The 18,513-nt window shown below is 42.3% G+C and overlaps 1 protein-coding gene across 4 annotated transcripts in view; it reads left to right on the top strand.

Annotated features, from left to right (window-relative positions):
* The window catches only part of EPB41L4A (erythrocyte membrane protein band 4.1 like 4A), a 782,364-nt gene that overhangs the window by 721,923 nt on the left and 41,928 nt on the right, over positions 1–18,513 (top strand). For 3 of the 4 annotated variants that reach the window (XM_078675502.1, XM_078675501.1, XM_078675498.1), the window contains 2 exons: positions 6,917–6,994; positions 9,908–9,958. In XM_078675502.1, coding sequence (XP_078531628.1) covers positions 6,917–6,994; positions 9,908–9,958 — 129 coding nt within the window. The remainder of the gene's footprint in view (positions 1–6,916; positions 6,995–9,907; positions 9,959–18,513) is intronic. The other variant, XM_078675499.1, reaches the window with a different exon arrangement.

Raw genomic sequence — 18,513 nt, 5'->3', positions numbered from 1 at the left:
AGTGCACACCTAATGTGTATATACCAAATACATACGGTTACTTAATGATACTCCGTATTTCTAGTTAGGCAATACTATTGCCTCATGGTCAACAACAGGGGGAGAGGGTCTTGTAGTCTCACCTTCATCAAAGCACACCTCTCGGGTCGTTACCTACTTCTGCCCCTAGAGACCTCACATTTTTTTCGATATACTCGAATTTTGTGAAACAGGATTCAAGCTGTGTCAAGAGCGTTAGGTGGCAAGTAGCTCTACGATACAGGCCTGTGCCTCGTGATCCAAATTTCCTCACCAGGCACCCTATCTTGGACAGTTTCATTGTACAAGTTTGGCTAAAAAGCTTGACTCTAATACTTTTCCCGACTAATCTCTTGGATCGAGAATTCAACAGAACGGATGATGTTGTTGCGCAATATTTTCTTCTGCCAGTTTAGCCCTGTGTCAATAAACGTTACCTATTAGGCTGATATATGCAAGCCTTATATGACTTGGTCAGCATGATCTTGCTCTGACAATACATGATGGGCAGGATGCTGTAAAATATGTCATCCACAGAGGCTAACATAGCTTCCAATATATCCAAAAGAAATAACGGTCCCTGCTGAATCAATCCTTCCGCCTAGCAATCCTCCAGTCCCTGCAATATAGGCGACCTGTGATCCTCCTCTATCGGCGTCTTGTGGTATCCAAAGACACCGATAGAGGAGGACCGTTATTTCTTTTGGATATATTGGAAGCTATGTTAATGCATATGTTGAATAATTGAACGTTGGGAGACCACCGGGAGAGCGATTGGAAGTGGACTTTTGTCTGATTCTTATCGGCGCATTTATATGTTGAAATATTGGATACTGGATAAAGTTTTTTTAAATAGGAAAGGGATCATTTACCCTGGAGCAAACAAAATAACTTCAGCGACTGTGAGGGACAGAATTTTGAAACATACAGGAAACATAAGCCCTGAGGAAGTCGTGGGTTCACACCCCATAACGACGAAACGTGTTGGCATAAGGGAGTGGAAGAACACTGATCAAGTGAAACGAAATAAAGAAACAAGAAAAGCATAATAATCTGAAGATCAACTTGTATATTTTTCTGTACTGTCAGTTTATTTGTAGCCTGTGCTTTGGAAAATTGTTATAATTTGTATTCAGTCTTTTAGATTGATCCCTTAGGAGGGATTGGGTGTACACTCTCCTTTTCTGAAGGCACGGCGATACATAGTGAATGGGAGGATATTGTGGGTTTGTGTTAAACTGTGTGTAAACCTTACATGAGCGCCCCCGAATCTCTCTAAACACCCAGTCTTCAGTTATGCAGAATATAACAGCTCCGATGTCAAGAGTCCCCTTCATTGGAGGTTCGTAGGTAAAAAGCATTAGTCTGTCCCTACACTATCGCTAAAGTGACATTCCAATTTAGCATTCCCAAAGGCAAGTTCTGAAAAAGGTGTCAGCACGTGAAGGCTTCCTAGGAAGACCATTCACGTTTGATGGGTCAAGTAGCATGGCGCTACAGAGCTCGTTCTAAGATGCTCTCTCTTCTCAAGGCAAGGCAGAAGTCCCCAGACTCTGTCCCTAACTCCAATCAAGAATGGGTACCAGACTTCCCATAATGCTGTGCAACATCACCCCATCCAGACACCTCCTCGTAGGCAACTTTCCATGTGGCAGCGATGCTCAAAGGTCTTGGCTCGATGACCTTGATTCCCAGTCTCCCTCCGGTGAGAAAGAACACCATCCTAGCTTATCAGCATCGACGTTCAGTGTATCTTCTCCCCCTAAGCCTAACTCCTAAAACAAAGACATTATTCTAACTAACAAAGATGCATTTCTCCACCTGCAACTAGAAACCTGAGAAAGAACAAATTCTACATATGCATGAATTCTACTAGCAAATCTATTGTGAGAGCAGCAGGGAGAAATACACATTAGGCCTACAGAAGTCAGCCAACATAAACAAACTCATAAACACATGTATACATAGTCATTGTTACAGAGCACATTTATATCAATGTGTTACACAAGCATATGAATTATAACGTTCATTAGTCACATGCACAATTTATCACGCTAGGGTTTTCATCTAATCATAAATCTAATCATCAATTGCAATGTTGATTCCTCCACCTTATACGAAAATATGCCTATCACCTAAGTATACTGGGTCCCACCATCTCACTTTAATGGATGGTATTTGTTAAGGATAGTAATTGATATATTTGTAGTCGTCATAGATTTTCACTTTATGGAGCATCGCTGAAACCGTGGCAAAGGTAGCTTAAGTAATCCATTCTCCCAAAAAAACTAACTTCCAATGACATAGAACACATGTGTAAGGATTTAAGTAGGGTGTTGGAAAAATAGGTTACATTGAATGAATCTAGTGAGTGTGAGGTACATTTGTAGCAAGGGTATGCTATAATGTTTCTTTTTGTATGAGAAAAGACTTGAAGAGAAACTAGCCATTGTGTTTTTGCATTACACTGTATCATACGCCACAGATGTCATCTCTAGCATCTTTAGAGACACTTTGAAGTCTGCTGCAAGCTTTACTTGGAAATCACCAGTCAGTAATTTTAGTTTCTCTTCTGTATTGTTCGGATATCTGATCTATTTTCCCATGTCGGTCATCTGCTTCACTCTGTCAATTGATGCTGCATTTTGTAAATGGCTGACAATTGTTGTGAGACCTGGAAGATATACAGTTCTTTTCCTCTGACCATCCCACTGTAATCAAATATCAAATATTATATACATAAATATAAACTTTTTTTCATGAAACAGCGCAAGTAAAGATATTAAGACCCAGAACAAATAGAGCACTTCCTTTATAGAAATGTGAGCGTCATCAAATGATCCAAATAGAGATCGTCTAGTTTGGCCTCAACAAAGCTGCAGAAATGTATACATGATTATATTGACCATTTTGGTACATATTGTAATCAATTCTGAACTAGTACCATAAAATGACTCTTTAAATATTGAACTTGTTTGGGCATTGCACAAGCCTGGTCTCATCAAACTTCAACAACACTCCGCTTAATTAAAATATCAGCTGTTTCCTTATGCACTATACTCTGCCTTGTCATTGACTTTGCATATTGACTGTCCGAAGACTGAATAGCTTGGATGGACTAACATTTATCGTGAAACATGAGGTTCTTTTTACTCACTTATTTACATTGGAATCGATATTAAATTACTTGACCTGAGGCCATCAACAAAACTAAGACAATTTGCTTATATTGCAACTGGTCAACTTTTCCATTCTCCAGGCCATCACATGCAACAAGAATACAGTAGCACACATTTATTGCTTCTAAATCACCAACCAGTGACCTCTCCCTTTCAGCCATCTGTAGACTTCAATAAAGGATAAGGTAGACCGAGCCATAGTTGTTGCATCCAACCACAGTTTATGATCTTGGTAATCAAGCGACTCAAGCCACCGTCCTTTTTTGCTCCACACTGGACTCTGGCATTCTCAAGGCGTGATCATGCTGGAATCAATCATCCTTATTATGGTTGTCAATGCAGGTTTGATTTGTCTACCATTTTACATTATATTTCCCATATACATTTGTTCCCAATCACTAGCACTCAATCAGAGTAAACCTCTTGATGTTTCCAGATCATTGCCTCTAAAGGCCTATTGCCTACTGTTTTATACTCCAACGTGATACGTGTTACTTTATACTCAGGTTTCACTATCAGGGTGCCCTATCACCCAAGATGGCAACCAACGTTTCACTTTCTCACCTTATAAATGCCAACCTCAAACATACTTGGCAACATTCGGGATGGCTTCCTGTGTTTGATCAGGCTCAACCATTTGTGTGTGACAACTATTAAGTGAAACATGGAGCCTTCATGACATAAACAGTGACCATGAGAGCTTTTGTCTGACTTGTGATGTTGTACCAACATTACTATATTAATCTGGTTAAGTCCATGGCTGAACCTCAGTTTTATTGTACTTCCAGATAAGACAGTCATGAGCTATTTCACTTACAACAAGATGAACTGAAAGGTTACTATACTCTGGAATCTACCATTATGTTGTCATCTATTACCATTCTGCATTATTTTGTCTGCTATATACAAATTGACTATTCCACACTATTGACTACATCTATTTACATACAATGTTTGACTCTGACTATATTCGAAGAATCTTCAGCATATATGGGTACCAACAACATTAACAAGCAGTCACACCTCTGTCCTGTGCAAAGCATATACATTTAAATGTTGATTATTGATGTGCAGTGGGAAGCTTTAACACCATTCACCTACACCTATACGTTGTACTTTGTAATGGATCCTTGATCTCATACCTGTGGGTAACTAATCGGGTCGGGTTTATCTTTTCCCCCATGGAGTTTATGTATTCCCTCCAACTAAAGAATAGCACACTTGATGTTCTATTTGAACTGCTTTCCTTAAGTTTGCTCCTATTAAGTTTAGGACCTTTTAAGTTGTTGTCCACAAGCCTGTTGCTTATATTTTACTGTGGTGGAACTGCCGTGCCCGTTTCAGTTAAATCGCACACAATTTTGGGCACCATTCGGACATTAACCTCACAGGTTGTAGTAATTATTAAACTTGAGCGTAGTTCGCGAAGTAGCACTACGCGTAGCTACGCAAAGTGCACTTTACACTATGCGAGCTACGCGTAGCACTACGCGAACTGCTTAGTAGCATGTTCGCACTGTGCAAGATGCCGTTTTCAATGATTGCACAGTGCGGACAAGCATCCGGCACTGTCCAATCATTGAAAACGGCATCTTGCACAGTGCGAGCTGTAGTTATCTGCCGCTTGAGTAGATTTTTACTCGAGCGGCAGCTTTCTCAACGCGGACTGGTAGTTTCTCATCGCGAGCGGTCGCGAGCATGCGCGACCACTCGCAATGGGAAACCTGACCTTCCCGCGTTGAGAATCTTGCCGGGAGGTTTATTTTCCACGCTCACGATTGGCAACTTGATGTTGCTGATCGCGAACGAGGAAAAAGTCTCGCCAGGATGTCATTTTGCTTGCTCACGGCCGCCAACTTAACGTTGAGGACCGCGAGCAAGTGAAATAATTGACTGCTGCGCTACAATACGCGTGTTTGCATTATGCTACGTGGAGTTCGCGTAGTGCGAAGTTGCGCAAACTTGGCAAACTACGCGAGCGTAGCGCTTTGCCAAGGGTTAGTAATTATCACACATTTAACACATACTAATGAGATATACATATTTCACAGCCTTGAAAAAGCTCTTTGGGTGATACACTGGCGCAAAACTCGTAGACTGCTACTTTTTCTTTGAATAAAGAATTTACGTACACTTCAACTGGATTATGATAATGTTTTATTGATAACATTTCAAGTGGAGCCATATGAAGAGTCCTCCAATCTTTTTTTATTTTTTCAGATTTATTGATACATAAAATAAAATGATGCTTGCTCATTTCACCAAACGCTCTGCCTGTCAAAAGGAATCAGTGCTGCCTTCTTAACCTGTATCTTGTGGTTGTTATCTTCATTTAATTCTTGCTCTGGTCCTTGAAAGAAGCCTTAAACATTCAATACATTGCGAGAATGTGGGCGTTTGCCACTCCCCCAAAGATTAGAGACTGGTACGACCTAGACTGGGTCCAACAGGCAGAGAAAGTGGTCTACCAGATTAGAGGGATACCCTACAAAATGGGAAAAGATCTGGACCCCATAGGAGAAACTGGAAACTAATTGTGTGAGACCGGGGAGGTGCTGGAATGGAAAGGGATTGGAAATCCATGATGCAGTAATAAGATATTGTGAGTCCTGTATAACTTCCTTCTGCTCACTACTGCCAGAAGGCATCCTGTCTCTGTATTATTGCAATGGTGTACCAACCAATCTTCTATCTATATATATAAAAACCAAAGTATGTCCGTTTGTCCTTTATGCATTACTACACCGTTCATCCGATCGCCCTGAAACTTTGGGAAGTTGTTGAGTACACTCCCGCAAAAGGTTCTGGCAATTTTTTTTTTTACAAAAATGTGTTAAAAGTTGGTGAGTACACTCCAGCGAAGGTTTCTGGCAAAAAAATAAAATAAATTGTTACATATCGGCCACCCAGGGCCCTCATAATCTTTCCAATACTGAAAGTTTACAGTTTACAGTGCGACTCGCTTTTGCAACGACCATCAACAAAGCACAAGGACAATTGCTGCAAGTGTGTAGAGCAGATTTGGAGAATCCGTGATTCTCACATGGACAACTGTATGTGGCCAGCTCACGCGTCGGAAAACCTTCTGATTTATTTGTGTACGCAACGTTTACAGTTTCCGGTGCGACACGCTTTTGCAATGACCATCAACAAAGCACAAGGACAATCGCTGCAAGTGTGTGGACTAGATTTGGAGAATCCGTGCTTATCACATGGACAACTGTATGTGGCCAGCTCACGCGTCGGAAAACCTTCTGATTTATTTGTGTATGCGCCAGACAAAAAACTAAAAATAACGTGTATCCACAAGCACTTGAATAAATAAACAGAATTAAAACAACACTTTAAAATGTTTTCCATATTAAAATGAATAAGTTTCAATAAAAAAATAACACAATGTAAATTGAATGTTATAACAAGTTTCCTTAAATTTCCTTTCTTCTGAGATTGCAGCAAAGCGCGACGTTCAGTGCAATATTTAGTTGTTTGCCTACTGCTGTCGGTGAAGCCGTGCTGTACCAGTACATAAGTACGCTGTTTGGTGCTGCAGGTGTAGATTTTGCAAAGGCTATATTAATGGCATACATATTCAAAGTATATGTTCTTGTTTAACATTTTAAATGCCTGATCTATTTATTATTTTCTAAGACATTGCAAGATTTTTACTAAATTTTTTTGTTATATTTTCTGTTTCTCCTTAATGTCTCTACTCACTGAAGATCACGGTCTCGTTGTAATACCAGCAGTGGCAGTGAATCCGAAAATTGCAACAGAGAGCATCGAAAGAAGAGAAACAGGTGAATGACTTGCATGGTTCGAAGTGCATGATGGGACTGTAGCTGCATAGCTCCATCCTGTTAGTGAGCCTAGAAGGGGTCTTGTGGCTAATGCTGAGTTCCACCACTTATTCATTTTGTAATCTTTTGAAAGGTATTACCTCCTCACTTTTCTGCTGAGACCATTTACTTGTGGCATCTCCGGATAGGTTTCTGAGTGATTGACATTTTGTTGCTCTCAACCGCATCTGAAAGTCAGGATGATGAGGTATTGCCTGATTGTGGCAGAAGGGCCATTGGATGCAGGAGTTTTGTATTTGAAGTACAGATTTGCCGATGATTCCCCATGTGCTCTTCAGCAACTTACTTTCTAACCCCATGCCAATGTCCACAACATAGGCCGGATTATGAATACGGGGCAGGGCGCGTATCCCAGCGTGAACTCCAGTTTGCACTGGTTTCTGAATTCTGAGCCCTTAGGAGTTCTCGGCATGATGTAAATACCAGGCACAGTTTTCCGAGGCTCATTTCGGCAGGTTTAACCTGCTGTAATTTACTGGAGGAAAATGCCCTATAATTATGGAGGCATGCAGAATTCTCTGCGTGAGACACTGCTAGTCGGGCAAATATGTCAACACCATTTGAGGCACTCGTCTTAATCAGGACATTACCTCTGGCTGCTCTCAGTGATCTCTGTGTTTGGAAACTTGCTCAGCAAGGTACTTTTCTGAGAATAGTGCGGAATGCTTTGATACTAAGTGATCCACTCCACTCAGATATTTAAAAAGGTTGTTTAATGGTTGGAAGAAGTCTCTACTGCGAGATCGGATGTACCAGGCTGAAGTCATGGTTGGTTCTAGAGTTTTTATTGCCGTATGTGAAAATGCTCAAGAATCCCCCCACGGGGTAGTGGGTCGGCTCACTTTGGCCATTGGCTAACTTCACTGTGAGCGACGGTATTCTGTCCTTTAACAAGGAGCACATCTGCACTCAAGGTAGTTCCCTTAAGTGCTAGCGACTTCTATGGCAATGAGTGCTTTCTGTCACCAAAAACTGTGTTTTGCTTTTAACCATTGTTTTTTTACATACCCGAATAGTAACGTTTTGCAAAAAGCATGACAAAACAAAAACATTTATTGACAAAGCCAAAAGCTGGCGTCCAATGTCTGTCATATTGGATTTGACATTACTTGTTCTTCATTGCTGCTCTGTTGTAACTCTTGATCTATGACAAATGTTTGTAAAGCGCAGTGAATCTCTTGATATATCTGTGTGCTATGCAAAATTAATATATAAAACAAATACAAAGACTTTAAACAAGTCGTTTAATATTTTGCTGATTTGGCAGGCTCACTCCCCCCCCCCAAAAAAAAATGTTCACTCTCCTAGCTAAGAAAAGGGAAAGTCCACCAGTGAAATCTAAAATCTAGCACGAGATGTTGACTTGTGGAAAATATGCTTTTGATGACAGACGTTTAAGACGTGACTGAAAAATGTCCAGAAAATCCAGAGTCCATTCATACTGCTGAACAGCGTTGTACACGCCATTGTGAAGAGTTCCTTCATCCTGTCCTAGAGCAGGCCCAGTTCTTATAGTGGAGGTTCAAATGGGTAAGATGGCTGCCAGAATTGCCCAATGTTGCCTGAGTAGAGCTGGGTTCTTAGTACAGACGGGGGGGGGGAGATAATTCTGTTGGCGCTTCCTAAGCTAATCATGTTCTCTTACCAACTGCTGAGGTCAGTTAAATATGTGCTGCTTATTTTGACTCAGGAGTGCTAGCATAGTTGGTAGCTACCTTCTATTTTAGGGCAACGTTATCCATGATCATACTTGGTCGGCCATCTTCTAGCCATGTTTTGGTCGCTCATTTGTCTCAAGATGCTCTTTTCACCCTCGACTCCGTGATTTGTCAGGAGTGTTAACCTGATGGTGAGGCTGTGACTTATTTGGCTACATCCACTTCTTCGGTCTCTCCTTTTTCAATGAACAAATGAAGGAGAAAAGTTTACAAATTTGAAAAGTAAGCTGAAAAAAACAAAAACAATAGCCCTCATTTTTCACATGTACTACATTTCTCGTTTTCACCACTTTTAATTGTGCTTCTTTGAAAAAATAGATGTCTAAAGTGCTAGTGTGTTCCTGCTCATCGCTGCTTTGAAATGTGAAACCCTTCTAAATGACTCTCTGGTCTTGAGAATCCTCTCTTGTTTGTCAGTCTGTAGGCAGGACAGACTCCCTCTGGATGAATTCAGTATTTGATATTATGCGTGCTTCTAAAGCATGTTCCAATAGTGAAATTACATCCTCGCTTGCCTGGTGCCATATTCCAATGGGTTCCTTTTAGTTGAACCCAGCGACCTAACACATGTCCCTGCAGCACCTGTGGCACGGGTGGGGGGGTGGAGGGGGAGTGGTGGAGGGGTAGTGGGGGTAAAACCCATCTGAGGGGCTCCATTCCGCCCAAGAGCGTGCATGTGCGATATGGGAGACCCTGGAGCCCTCTTATACATTCTGCAGGGGGGGGGGCTCACGTTACGTTATGTGACTGGTTGATACTAGTCACCCTTATTTCAGTGCATGCCACTTCCTGGGGGTGGAGATGGATGAGTTGGAGATAAAACTGAACATATTCGAGCTATCCTTCTGGGAACCTCTACTGAGGAAAGCAAGGTGCCCACTCTTGAAATAGAGATGTTTGCCCTTTACAGGGCAACTCCGTAGACAAGGGGTGTCTGCATGCGGTGACCTTTGTATGTCATGTTGTAAATCACTGTTTGATCTCAAAAGCTCCAGGGTACACTTAGATGCAGATATGAGTCAAGGGAAATCCAGGAAAGCAGCTGAGGGCGTTGTGTGTTCATGTTTCTCCCCCTGATTCTCCTTGTAACCTGACAATGCTGTCTTTGTGAGCTCTCTTCTCCTCTTTGTTTTAGCTCTCTCTCTCTCAGGGCTATCAGCTGTAAAAACATACTTTCCTGGACGAGGTGAGATGCTTTCTTTTCTCTTTCACACCCCCATTGCTTGTGTCGGGAACGTAGTATGGAGGGTGCATGACTCACGCCCATTGATCAGCACAATGCCCTTTGTACCCCTGGGGTAACATAGCCCTCCTGTACACACGCTGGCACAAGAATACATGGAGCACCTTCTGTGCCTGCCTCTGGTGTTGATGGTGCGACATTTACTTTATTATCCATCACTTCATTCTCATTGTTCATGTTCCTACCAGCATGCACACCCTTCCACGGCTCTTTGTATGGCATTCAACAGTGGTATTTTGTAAAAATGTTACCAGCAGATGAAATTCGATATTTTGTCAGTGTACGATATCGGATTTTTTTTTTTAATCTTGAACTGCATTCTTTGAAAACCTGCCTTTCTTTTGATATGTTTTGTTCTATTTTATTTGGTCAAATACGCAAAATAGAGGGCGAGTTGCAAACCCTTAGACCCACTCCCTTACCCATGTGATACCTTTTCTGGCCATCTGGATGTCCCATACACAAAAGTGCCCCTTCTTTGTTTTTCTATAGTCAGTCACAAACATAGATGCACAGACACACACACTCATACACGAATATATGATTATACCACGATTTCAGTTACCACGCATGGCTTTACCACGCGAATTTTACCTCGCAAGTGGCTTTACCACGCTGGTATTTACAACGTAGCATTTTACTACCCGTTGCAACGTCTTACCTTCACGTCTTTCTCCACGAGCCCTTACTTCCATCCTCCTTTGAAACAAGCGTCAAAACACGTATACCAAAATAAAAAAAGGACTGCTTTTTTGACGTACACGGCACGTCTTTGGGGGAGGCTCTTTCCTCTTTCTTTTAAATTTATGTTCGTTTTTTTGTTAAAGTAACCTGCTTGTTATTTTTGGGGGGGGAGACCCCCCCCAGCCCCCCTCCGAGCCCCCCTCCGAGCCCCCCCCCCTCCCTCTGCCCCCCCATGCCCACGCAGATCGACTTGAAGGAATACCACGTCTCACCCCTAGCCCGTGGTAAAGACGTCGTGGAAGGTACCCTGCGTGGAAGGCACCCTGCGTGGTAAGTGTCACGTGGTAAACGTGAGTAGTGGTAATGCCTTCGTGGTAAATGATGTTTCCCCTCATACACACACACATTCACAATAACACACACACACACGCACGCATGCACACACTCTACCTTTTGTAACCCTGTGGCATCCCATAGATGCAGAATGCAACACACTTCTCATGCTTATATTGCTTCACTATGTGGTTTTAAGTGCTTGCAGGTATTCCAGTAACAAGCAGGCCTGTGCCTAATCAGCGGATTGGCCCTGAACTCCATTGGCTTTGGTCCAAGCTAATGGTGCATACCTTTCATGCGGTGAAACATCATTGGAGCATTGACATGCTGCTGAGAATCAGTTGACGTAACCTAATAGAGGACACCTTTGCTAAATTAGCTGGTGCCTGTTTCCAGATATGTTTACTGTGTCGTGTCTTCCAGCTGATTACGGTAGAGAATCAAGGTGTCAAGAGGTAATGTTATCAAACAATAGATTAGGGTTGATTGAACCAGATTTTGAGTGCCAACATAAAAAATAAGCCCACAACATACAATAAATTCTGTAGATACCACAGATGTCCATTCCAAGCCGCTGTTTCCACCTTTGCAGAACAGCACATTAGCGATCAGAACTGTAGATAGGATTTTTTTGTTTGCAATTGAACCATTCTTGGCAATGGATCACTAGTTGGAGAGGGTTCCACGTTACTGTCAAGTTCTTGCATGACTTGGTTTCCGGCACAGCCAAGTCCTGAGCACTGTTTTTAAAGTATACGTTGATCAGTCAGGAGGAAGCTTCTCACAGTGCGACTGGCGCTCTCGCCAGCTGGAATGGTTTCCTAAACTTTGGCGGTTTGAGTAAATCGACTCTCTTTGCTTCTTGCACAATCTTGGTTGAACAATGGATCTGAAGACTGTTTTCTTGTTGACTATATATGGGAATCAAAAAGAGTAACTCCTGTAAAATATAGCACCGTTTAAGAAATAGGTTTTAAAATGAAAGTTCTTCCCGAGATAATTGAGATGGTTTATATATTATCTTGTAACACGTGCAACGCAGTAAGTAGTGCCCTTTCTTTAGGTGGAAGATTAGGTATTGCTGCTGCTGTGCAGCTGGAGTATGCATAGCTTGCCCTTCCTGAAATATCAGTACTGTTAATTCTACACCATCGCTGACTTCTGTGGTTTTTACCTTGTGAAAACAAAAGACAGGACCTGTAGAAAGAGTAAGATTTACTGTAGGGTGGCTACATTCAGTGTCAACATATATGATGATGTGATGTGACGATATGGATCGGCCTGGCGGCATCATCAAAGGTAAAAGAAAACACAAACCTTAAGACAAAGGAGACAGTAAATCACACAAAGCAATGACTCCTCTGGTCCTGGGAGGGACTGAATGAGGAATCCGATGTTCTCTAAAAGGTGACTAATTCTTCACAGGTTCTCCTATTTTACAACAGCGTGTCCCAGGGAGCCGCGCTCTAATGCTGTCATCAGCATAGCTCGTGACATTGAGAAGGATCTGGGTTTCAGCAGTGGGCAACAGTGTGTGTTATTAGTGAAAATGCTCTTATTTCCTAACCACTTCAGATTTTTTTATTGATGTACTTTTGCCCTTATTTCATAGTCAACAGTGATGAATCCCAGAGACCTTCATTTTGGAACAGTTGCAATTATGATATTTCTTCCTTATCCTTTATTAGGAAGGTCTCTCTGCAATTCTGGAATCAAGATTCTACGTTTATTAGAGGTTGCTCTTTTTTACATATGAGCTGAGCTGAGCAATCACTGCTGTCTCAACAGTCTTCACTTACAGTCTGGTGATTGGTTTGTAATTGGATAAGGTCTCAGGTTTTACATAAAGCTTTTTCCAAAGGGGATGCATCACAGGGTGTTTGCTTGCTGAGAGACACATCCAGATTTCACGAGGGCCTGTGGTGAGAGGTGTGGACTCTGGCTGGAATGTTTTGTTGCATTTTGTGCTGCAGATTTTGAATCGAGAGGCAGTAGGTGTCAGCAAGCTCATAATCTTGTTGCATCCCAGACCGAAACAAACTCATGGAATGTGGTATGAAGCTCTCCTCTGATGAATGCATGCCGGAGAATAATGGTGCTAGAGACGATTGCCCAAAAGAGTATCAATTTTGCCTTAAACCATAACTATGAATTATTAAATGTGCTTGAAGTAATTTCTTGAATGATTGTGACAATCATTCTTGGCCATCTATGTCATTACTGTGCATAACCTCGTATCCTGCACAAATCAATCCTCCCTCATCCGACACACCTGTAGTGTAGACTGGCCGCTGAACATAGCCTTGAAATTCCTGATCTGACCACGTCTCATAATCTTGATCTTCTTTGCCTGACGGAGCCTCGGCAAAGCAAGGCATCTCAGCCACTGATGGTCATACTCTTTCCTCCAACATGGCCTATTATCTGCCTTCAATAGATGAGTTCTTATCCTGCAAGACTCTGAAAATGGACAGATTCCTCAATGTTCAATGGTTGTCTGTGGAAATAAAAATGATGAACGCTTAGTCTACAATGTTGCATATCATCAGGAGATTATATAACCCTCAGGGATGAATTTTATTGGCTACCCACTGGAAAATCTATCTCCTCCCTGAGCAATATTTTCCCTGAAGATTTAAATGTGTACTCGGACGACTGGAAAGATTCATGCGACTCTCAGTTATCAATATTAATTTCTCCCAACTCTGTTCATCCCCCATACACCGGAAAAATTCCATTCTGGATCTCATTATCTCAACAGAAAGGAGGCCATAATCTGTGCACAACAGGGTTTGGTTGCCTATGAAGAGTTAGGTGCAAGGCCAGGTCAGAAGATAGGTCCTGCACCAACCCTTGTTGTGCAGGGCCAGAGGAAATGCACAGGAAGAGTTGGCTACCCATATAGTTTTGGATGGAGGGTCAAGCCGGAGGCAAGACCCTGTGGTCAACCCCACTATAGTTGGCCTAAAGTTGTATGTTGCAAGTATTGGTCTCCCGCAACCCGTCAGGCAGCCTGTGGTGGGTTGGGCGTAGAGCCAGGCTGGAGGCCCCGCCCTGCGTCCAACCTCTGTTACTCACAGGACTGGCTTTAGCACTGGTGGGGTCCAGTGCGACAGTCTTTTTTTGGCACCCCTTCGTGACCTCCTACATAAATTCCTTTACTACCCCTCTCCAGCAGTGCACCTCATCTCTCCATAGTCTCTCTCTGACAAACATTTAATTTTTTTATATAAAGCTACTCCTAGTTCATTCACACTCCGTTCTTTGATCTGCATGCTACACAGTCTTTGCAGCAGGCACATTAATCCTATGCTCTACTTCACAATGAGCCACAACTGCCACTAGAATGTTGCCGAATTAAGAAAAAGACAACACGACTTCTGCTGGCAAAAGAGTACAGACTTTAATATAAAAACGAGCAAGAGCGCAAGCAGAAGGTGAGTCAGCTGAAGAACTGAAATCTGAGCTTCAACTTACAATGCAATGGATAGCTTCTTTTATAGTCTTATAATCATGCATCATACATCTACATAATCAGTGAACATCTGCTAAGCACAACATTGTTATCAAAAGTAATACTTTCTGCAAAAACAGCTAGTCACCTGGGTATGAAAATGCGTCTCAGGTGCACATGTTATCATAAGTAGTGCTTCCAATTCACCGCTTCACTACTGGTGTCCTTGATGTTTCTCATAATTGAAGAACAGCGATGCTCTACTCCCTACACATCTGCTGCCTGGCAAAGCCTGACCTCCCACCTATTCTGCTCCTCTGGGCTGCCTTATCTTCATAGTTTCTCAAATCCGTATTCTTGCAAGTGGACCTGTGACCTTCCATTTGTTCTATGCCTCATTATATTTCTCTATTCTACTGAAGCTCTTATCTACTTCCCTCTCCCCAGTTCCAGTCTCCATCTGTGCTCTTTTGTTTTTCTGCTACAGAAGACAGCTTAGGCCTGTATTATTCCTTTTATATGTAACACTGAACATGTCTCTCTGCTGGTGCTTTCATTGACATGAGTAGGCCTTCTTCTTTTTCAACATTCATTATAACAAGACAAAATTCCGATCTCTCACCAGAAAAAACATTAATCCCCAGACTTACTTTGACATTTTTATTGTTGCCTGAAAACTGGATACACAAGGAAGTTCACTGCTTTTAAACCAAAAGTTCTTTTTAGACACAGTGCCTCCCACCTAGTCAGTGCCAGGTGCGGCTGCACCAGTTGAACCGCCCTAAAGCCGACTCTGGTTATACACATCCAAAGGCAATGGGCTGCAGGTGTTGGCTGTCTGCAGTGAGTTGAGTACATAGACTGGCTAGAGGCCAGGGTCCACGGCCAACCATTTCTATGCATGGCCACATTTGTTGTGAGACCTATGGTTCGCATGGCTGTTGTGCAAGTGTGGATTGTGGTCCTAACCATACCTTGTGAATTTCAGTGTTTTTTTCAGTTTGAATTTGTAACCGAAACAGCCTGGTAACTGTGTTTTTTATGTGTATTTCTCAAAATGTTCTAAACATTTGTTATGGTGTTATGATCAACTCTAACTATACTTCACTTCCACCTTTCTGTTTTTGTGGACAAAAAAATAATATATATGTACAGAAATATATAAATATATAGAAATGTATATCTATCTATATATATATATTACCTACTGGCTCCAGTAGGTATATATAGTTAGGATTTTTTCTCTATGGGATTTTTGAAAATTCTATGTCTAATAACTTTGGCGTTTGTGGACGGAATTGGCTGAAATTTTCAGGAAAATGGCACATTTTGTTTCTGAGCAGCCCTTGAAAATTTGGGGGGGGTTCGTCAAGGGGGGGCCGAGAAAAAAGGGGGGTCCCAAAACGTGTTTTTAACATTGAGTTTTCCATAGGGCGGTTGGCCTCACTTTTAGCCCGAACGGCTGAATGGATTTGCACGAAACTTGGCAAAATTGTAGGGACTGGTAGCCCGATGTGCCTTTTGTAGGTCTCAATATATGTGCTCCAGTGGATTTTGAGAAATTAACGTTTAAAAAAAGATATATATCTGTAACAGCGGACCTGGCAGCGTCCCAGGACGCGTACTTTTCGCGCAACGGAGCTTTGTGAAGCGAAGCTGATTGGTTCTCCGGCGTCTGTCAACATTCCAAAAAGTCCGTAGCGGCCGCCATCTTGTCTCTCGGTAGGATCGAGAGACAAGAGGAGGTCAAAACAAAGGGGGAAATAACTATAAGGGGGCATAGTAGATCCTCGCTGACCCCCTAGGTTTGATGTGGAGGTTTTAAAAGGGCCCCGCGGGGCAAAAAAAAATAATAATAATCGAACGGCTGAATGGATTTGCACGAAACTTGGCAAAATATTAGGGACTGGTAGCCCGATGTGCCTTTGCTAGGTCTCAATATATGTGCTCCAGTGGATTTTGAGAAATTAACGTTCAAAAAAAGATATATATCTGTAACAGCGCTCCGCTTCGCGTAACGGAGGTTTGCGAAGCTGATTGGTCATTCTGTCACTGGGCTATAGTTGGGCTACATCTGGCTGATATTTGGGCTACATTTGTTTTTTTGTGTGTCTGGCGGACATCTTTGGGCTACATTGGGCTACATTGGGCTTCATTGGGCTACATTGGGCTACATTTGGGCTCCAACATATATATAGGCCAATGTAGCCCAATATATATTTTTCAAAGTTAATTTTCGTAAAAACCACTGGAGCATATATCTTGAGACATAGCAAAGGCACATCGGGCTACCAGTCCCTACAATTTTGCCAAGTTTCGTGGAAATCCATTCAGCCGTTCGAGCTAAAAGTGAGTCCAACCGCCCTATGGAAATGAAGGAAATGAATGGGTAATTTGTAATTAGCAAATAGCTAATCGCAAACTAGGAATGGTAAAGAATCGCTATTTATTCCTTAAAGTTCGCTATTTAGGAAATGCAAAAAACTTTGATGATACATATGGCGGTTCATCTCTAACAAGATAAGAAGCATAGGGATACATTTATGATGACTGGCGCATCACCAGGGATGTGTTAGTCATTCTGTGCCGCTGTTCCGTCACCTATGGTGTGCTGCATTTACAATGCGGCGCATCATGGGGCAAAAACAGCACAGATGCGTGATGTATCTGTGCCGTAAAGGTGGCGCATTGCTGGAGTTGTATCGCAAGTGTGATGAAGCTCCAGCAAGGGTCGGGGGTGCCCCTGTCGCAGGGTTTCGGTTCTCACACAGAACTGTGGACAGAGGATTGGAACCTCGGCGAATTAGGGTGTCCCAAAACTCACGTTAGTAATCAAAAACTCCTTAGCAAGCTAGGTACAGTGTCACATTGGATATAACAAACTCTCAATGTTTAGACAATCCAGAATATGAACTTATAGTACCTCAGGATACGTGGAACTCATGAACAGTCGGTCGTTATATATTTCTTAGAAACCAGAACATGGAGTTAAGAAGAACACATGTGTATTTGAAATGTTTATTTACTAATGCCGTCTTCTCAGGCGTAGTATCTTAGATAATACAAGTACACATATTATCAGTAGCAAAATTACCAGCATAGTTACTAGTACATAAAAAGCGAATGGTGATAGTATGTTAACATGCTGTAAATGAATAAGAGTTAGCAACACTTATAAGCAGCCGCGGGCCGTGGAGGGAGTTACGGTGAGGCAGGGAGGCGGGGAGGGGGAGAAGCAGGGTGGAGAATACAAGTACACATATTATCAGTAGCAAAATTACCAGCATAGTTACTAGTACATAAAAAGCGAATGGTGACAGTATGTTAACATGCTGTAAATGAATAAGAGTTAGCAACACTTATAAGCAGCCGCGGGCCGTGGAGGGAGTTACGGTGGGGCAGGGAGGCGGGGAGGGGGAGGGGCAAGGTAGAGAGGGCTCCACCCTGCTTCTCCCCCTCCCCGCCTCCCTGCCTCACCGTAACTCCCTCCACGGCCCGCGGCTGCTTATATCTCACCCTCCCTAATACACATATTATATTATTTGCTAAGAAGGTCTCTTTGTGTTGGTTTAGGGCGTGCCCATACTTTAGTGTCTTAGATTTGAAGGAATCACATCAGCATACACCAGCTCTCTCTTCATGTGAACCGCATCAACTGTTGTGTATGTGTGTTCGGCAAAGCAATATAAAACCCGCCTCATGCCCAGAATTGGCAGAAGTTGCACTTATGTTATGAGTATGAAGTCGTGGAGATCAGACCTCATAACAATTCTGTATCGTGTTGTTCTTGAAACTTTAGCACTCGCTGTACAGATATAGTTTAACAAGCAAAGCAGATAGTAGAGCAATAACATATTATTCTCATGTAAACCACGATGAACTACTAGGTGGAAAGCTAAAGCAACAACTAAGTGTCGTGTGCAGAAGTTGCAAAAAAGGAAAAATGGCGTTTAAACCGGTAATGAGCCCATGCTAACTTAACACGGTGTAAAGATATCCAGGACCTAGATGACACCTCCCCATG

Source organism: Lissotriton helveticus, chromosome 2_1, assembly GCF_964261635.1.
Source record: "Lissotriton helveticus chromosome 2_1, aLisHel1.1, whole genome shotgun sequence".
In the NCBI taxonomy this organism is placed as follows: Eukaryota; Metazoa; Chordata; class Amphibia; order Caudata; family Salamandridae; genus Lissotriton; species Lissotriton helveticus.
The sequence above is the reverse complement of the archived record's forward strand: the minus strand, read 5'-3'. Positions and strand labels throughout refer to the sequence as shown.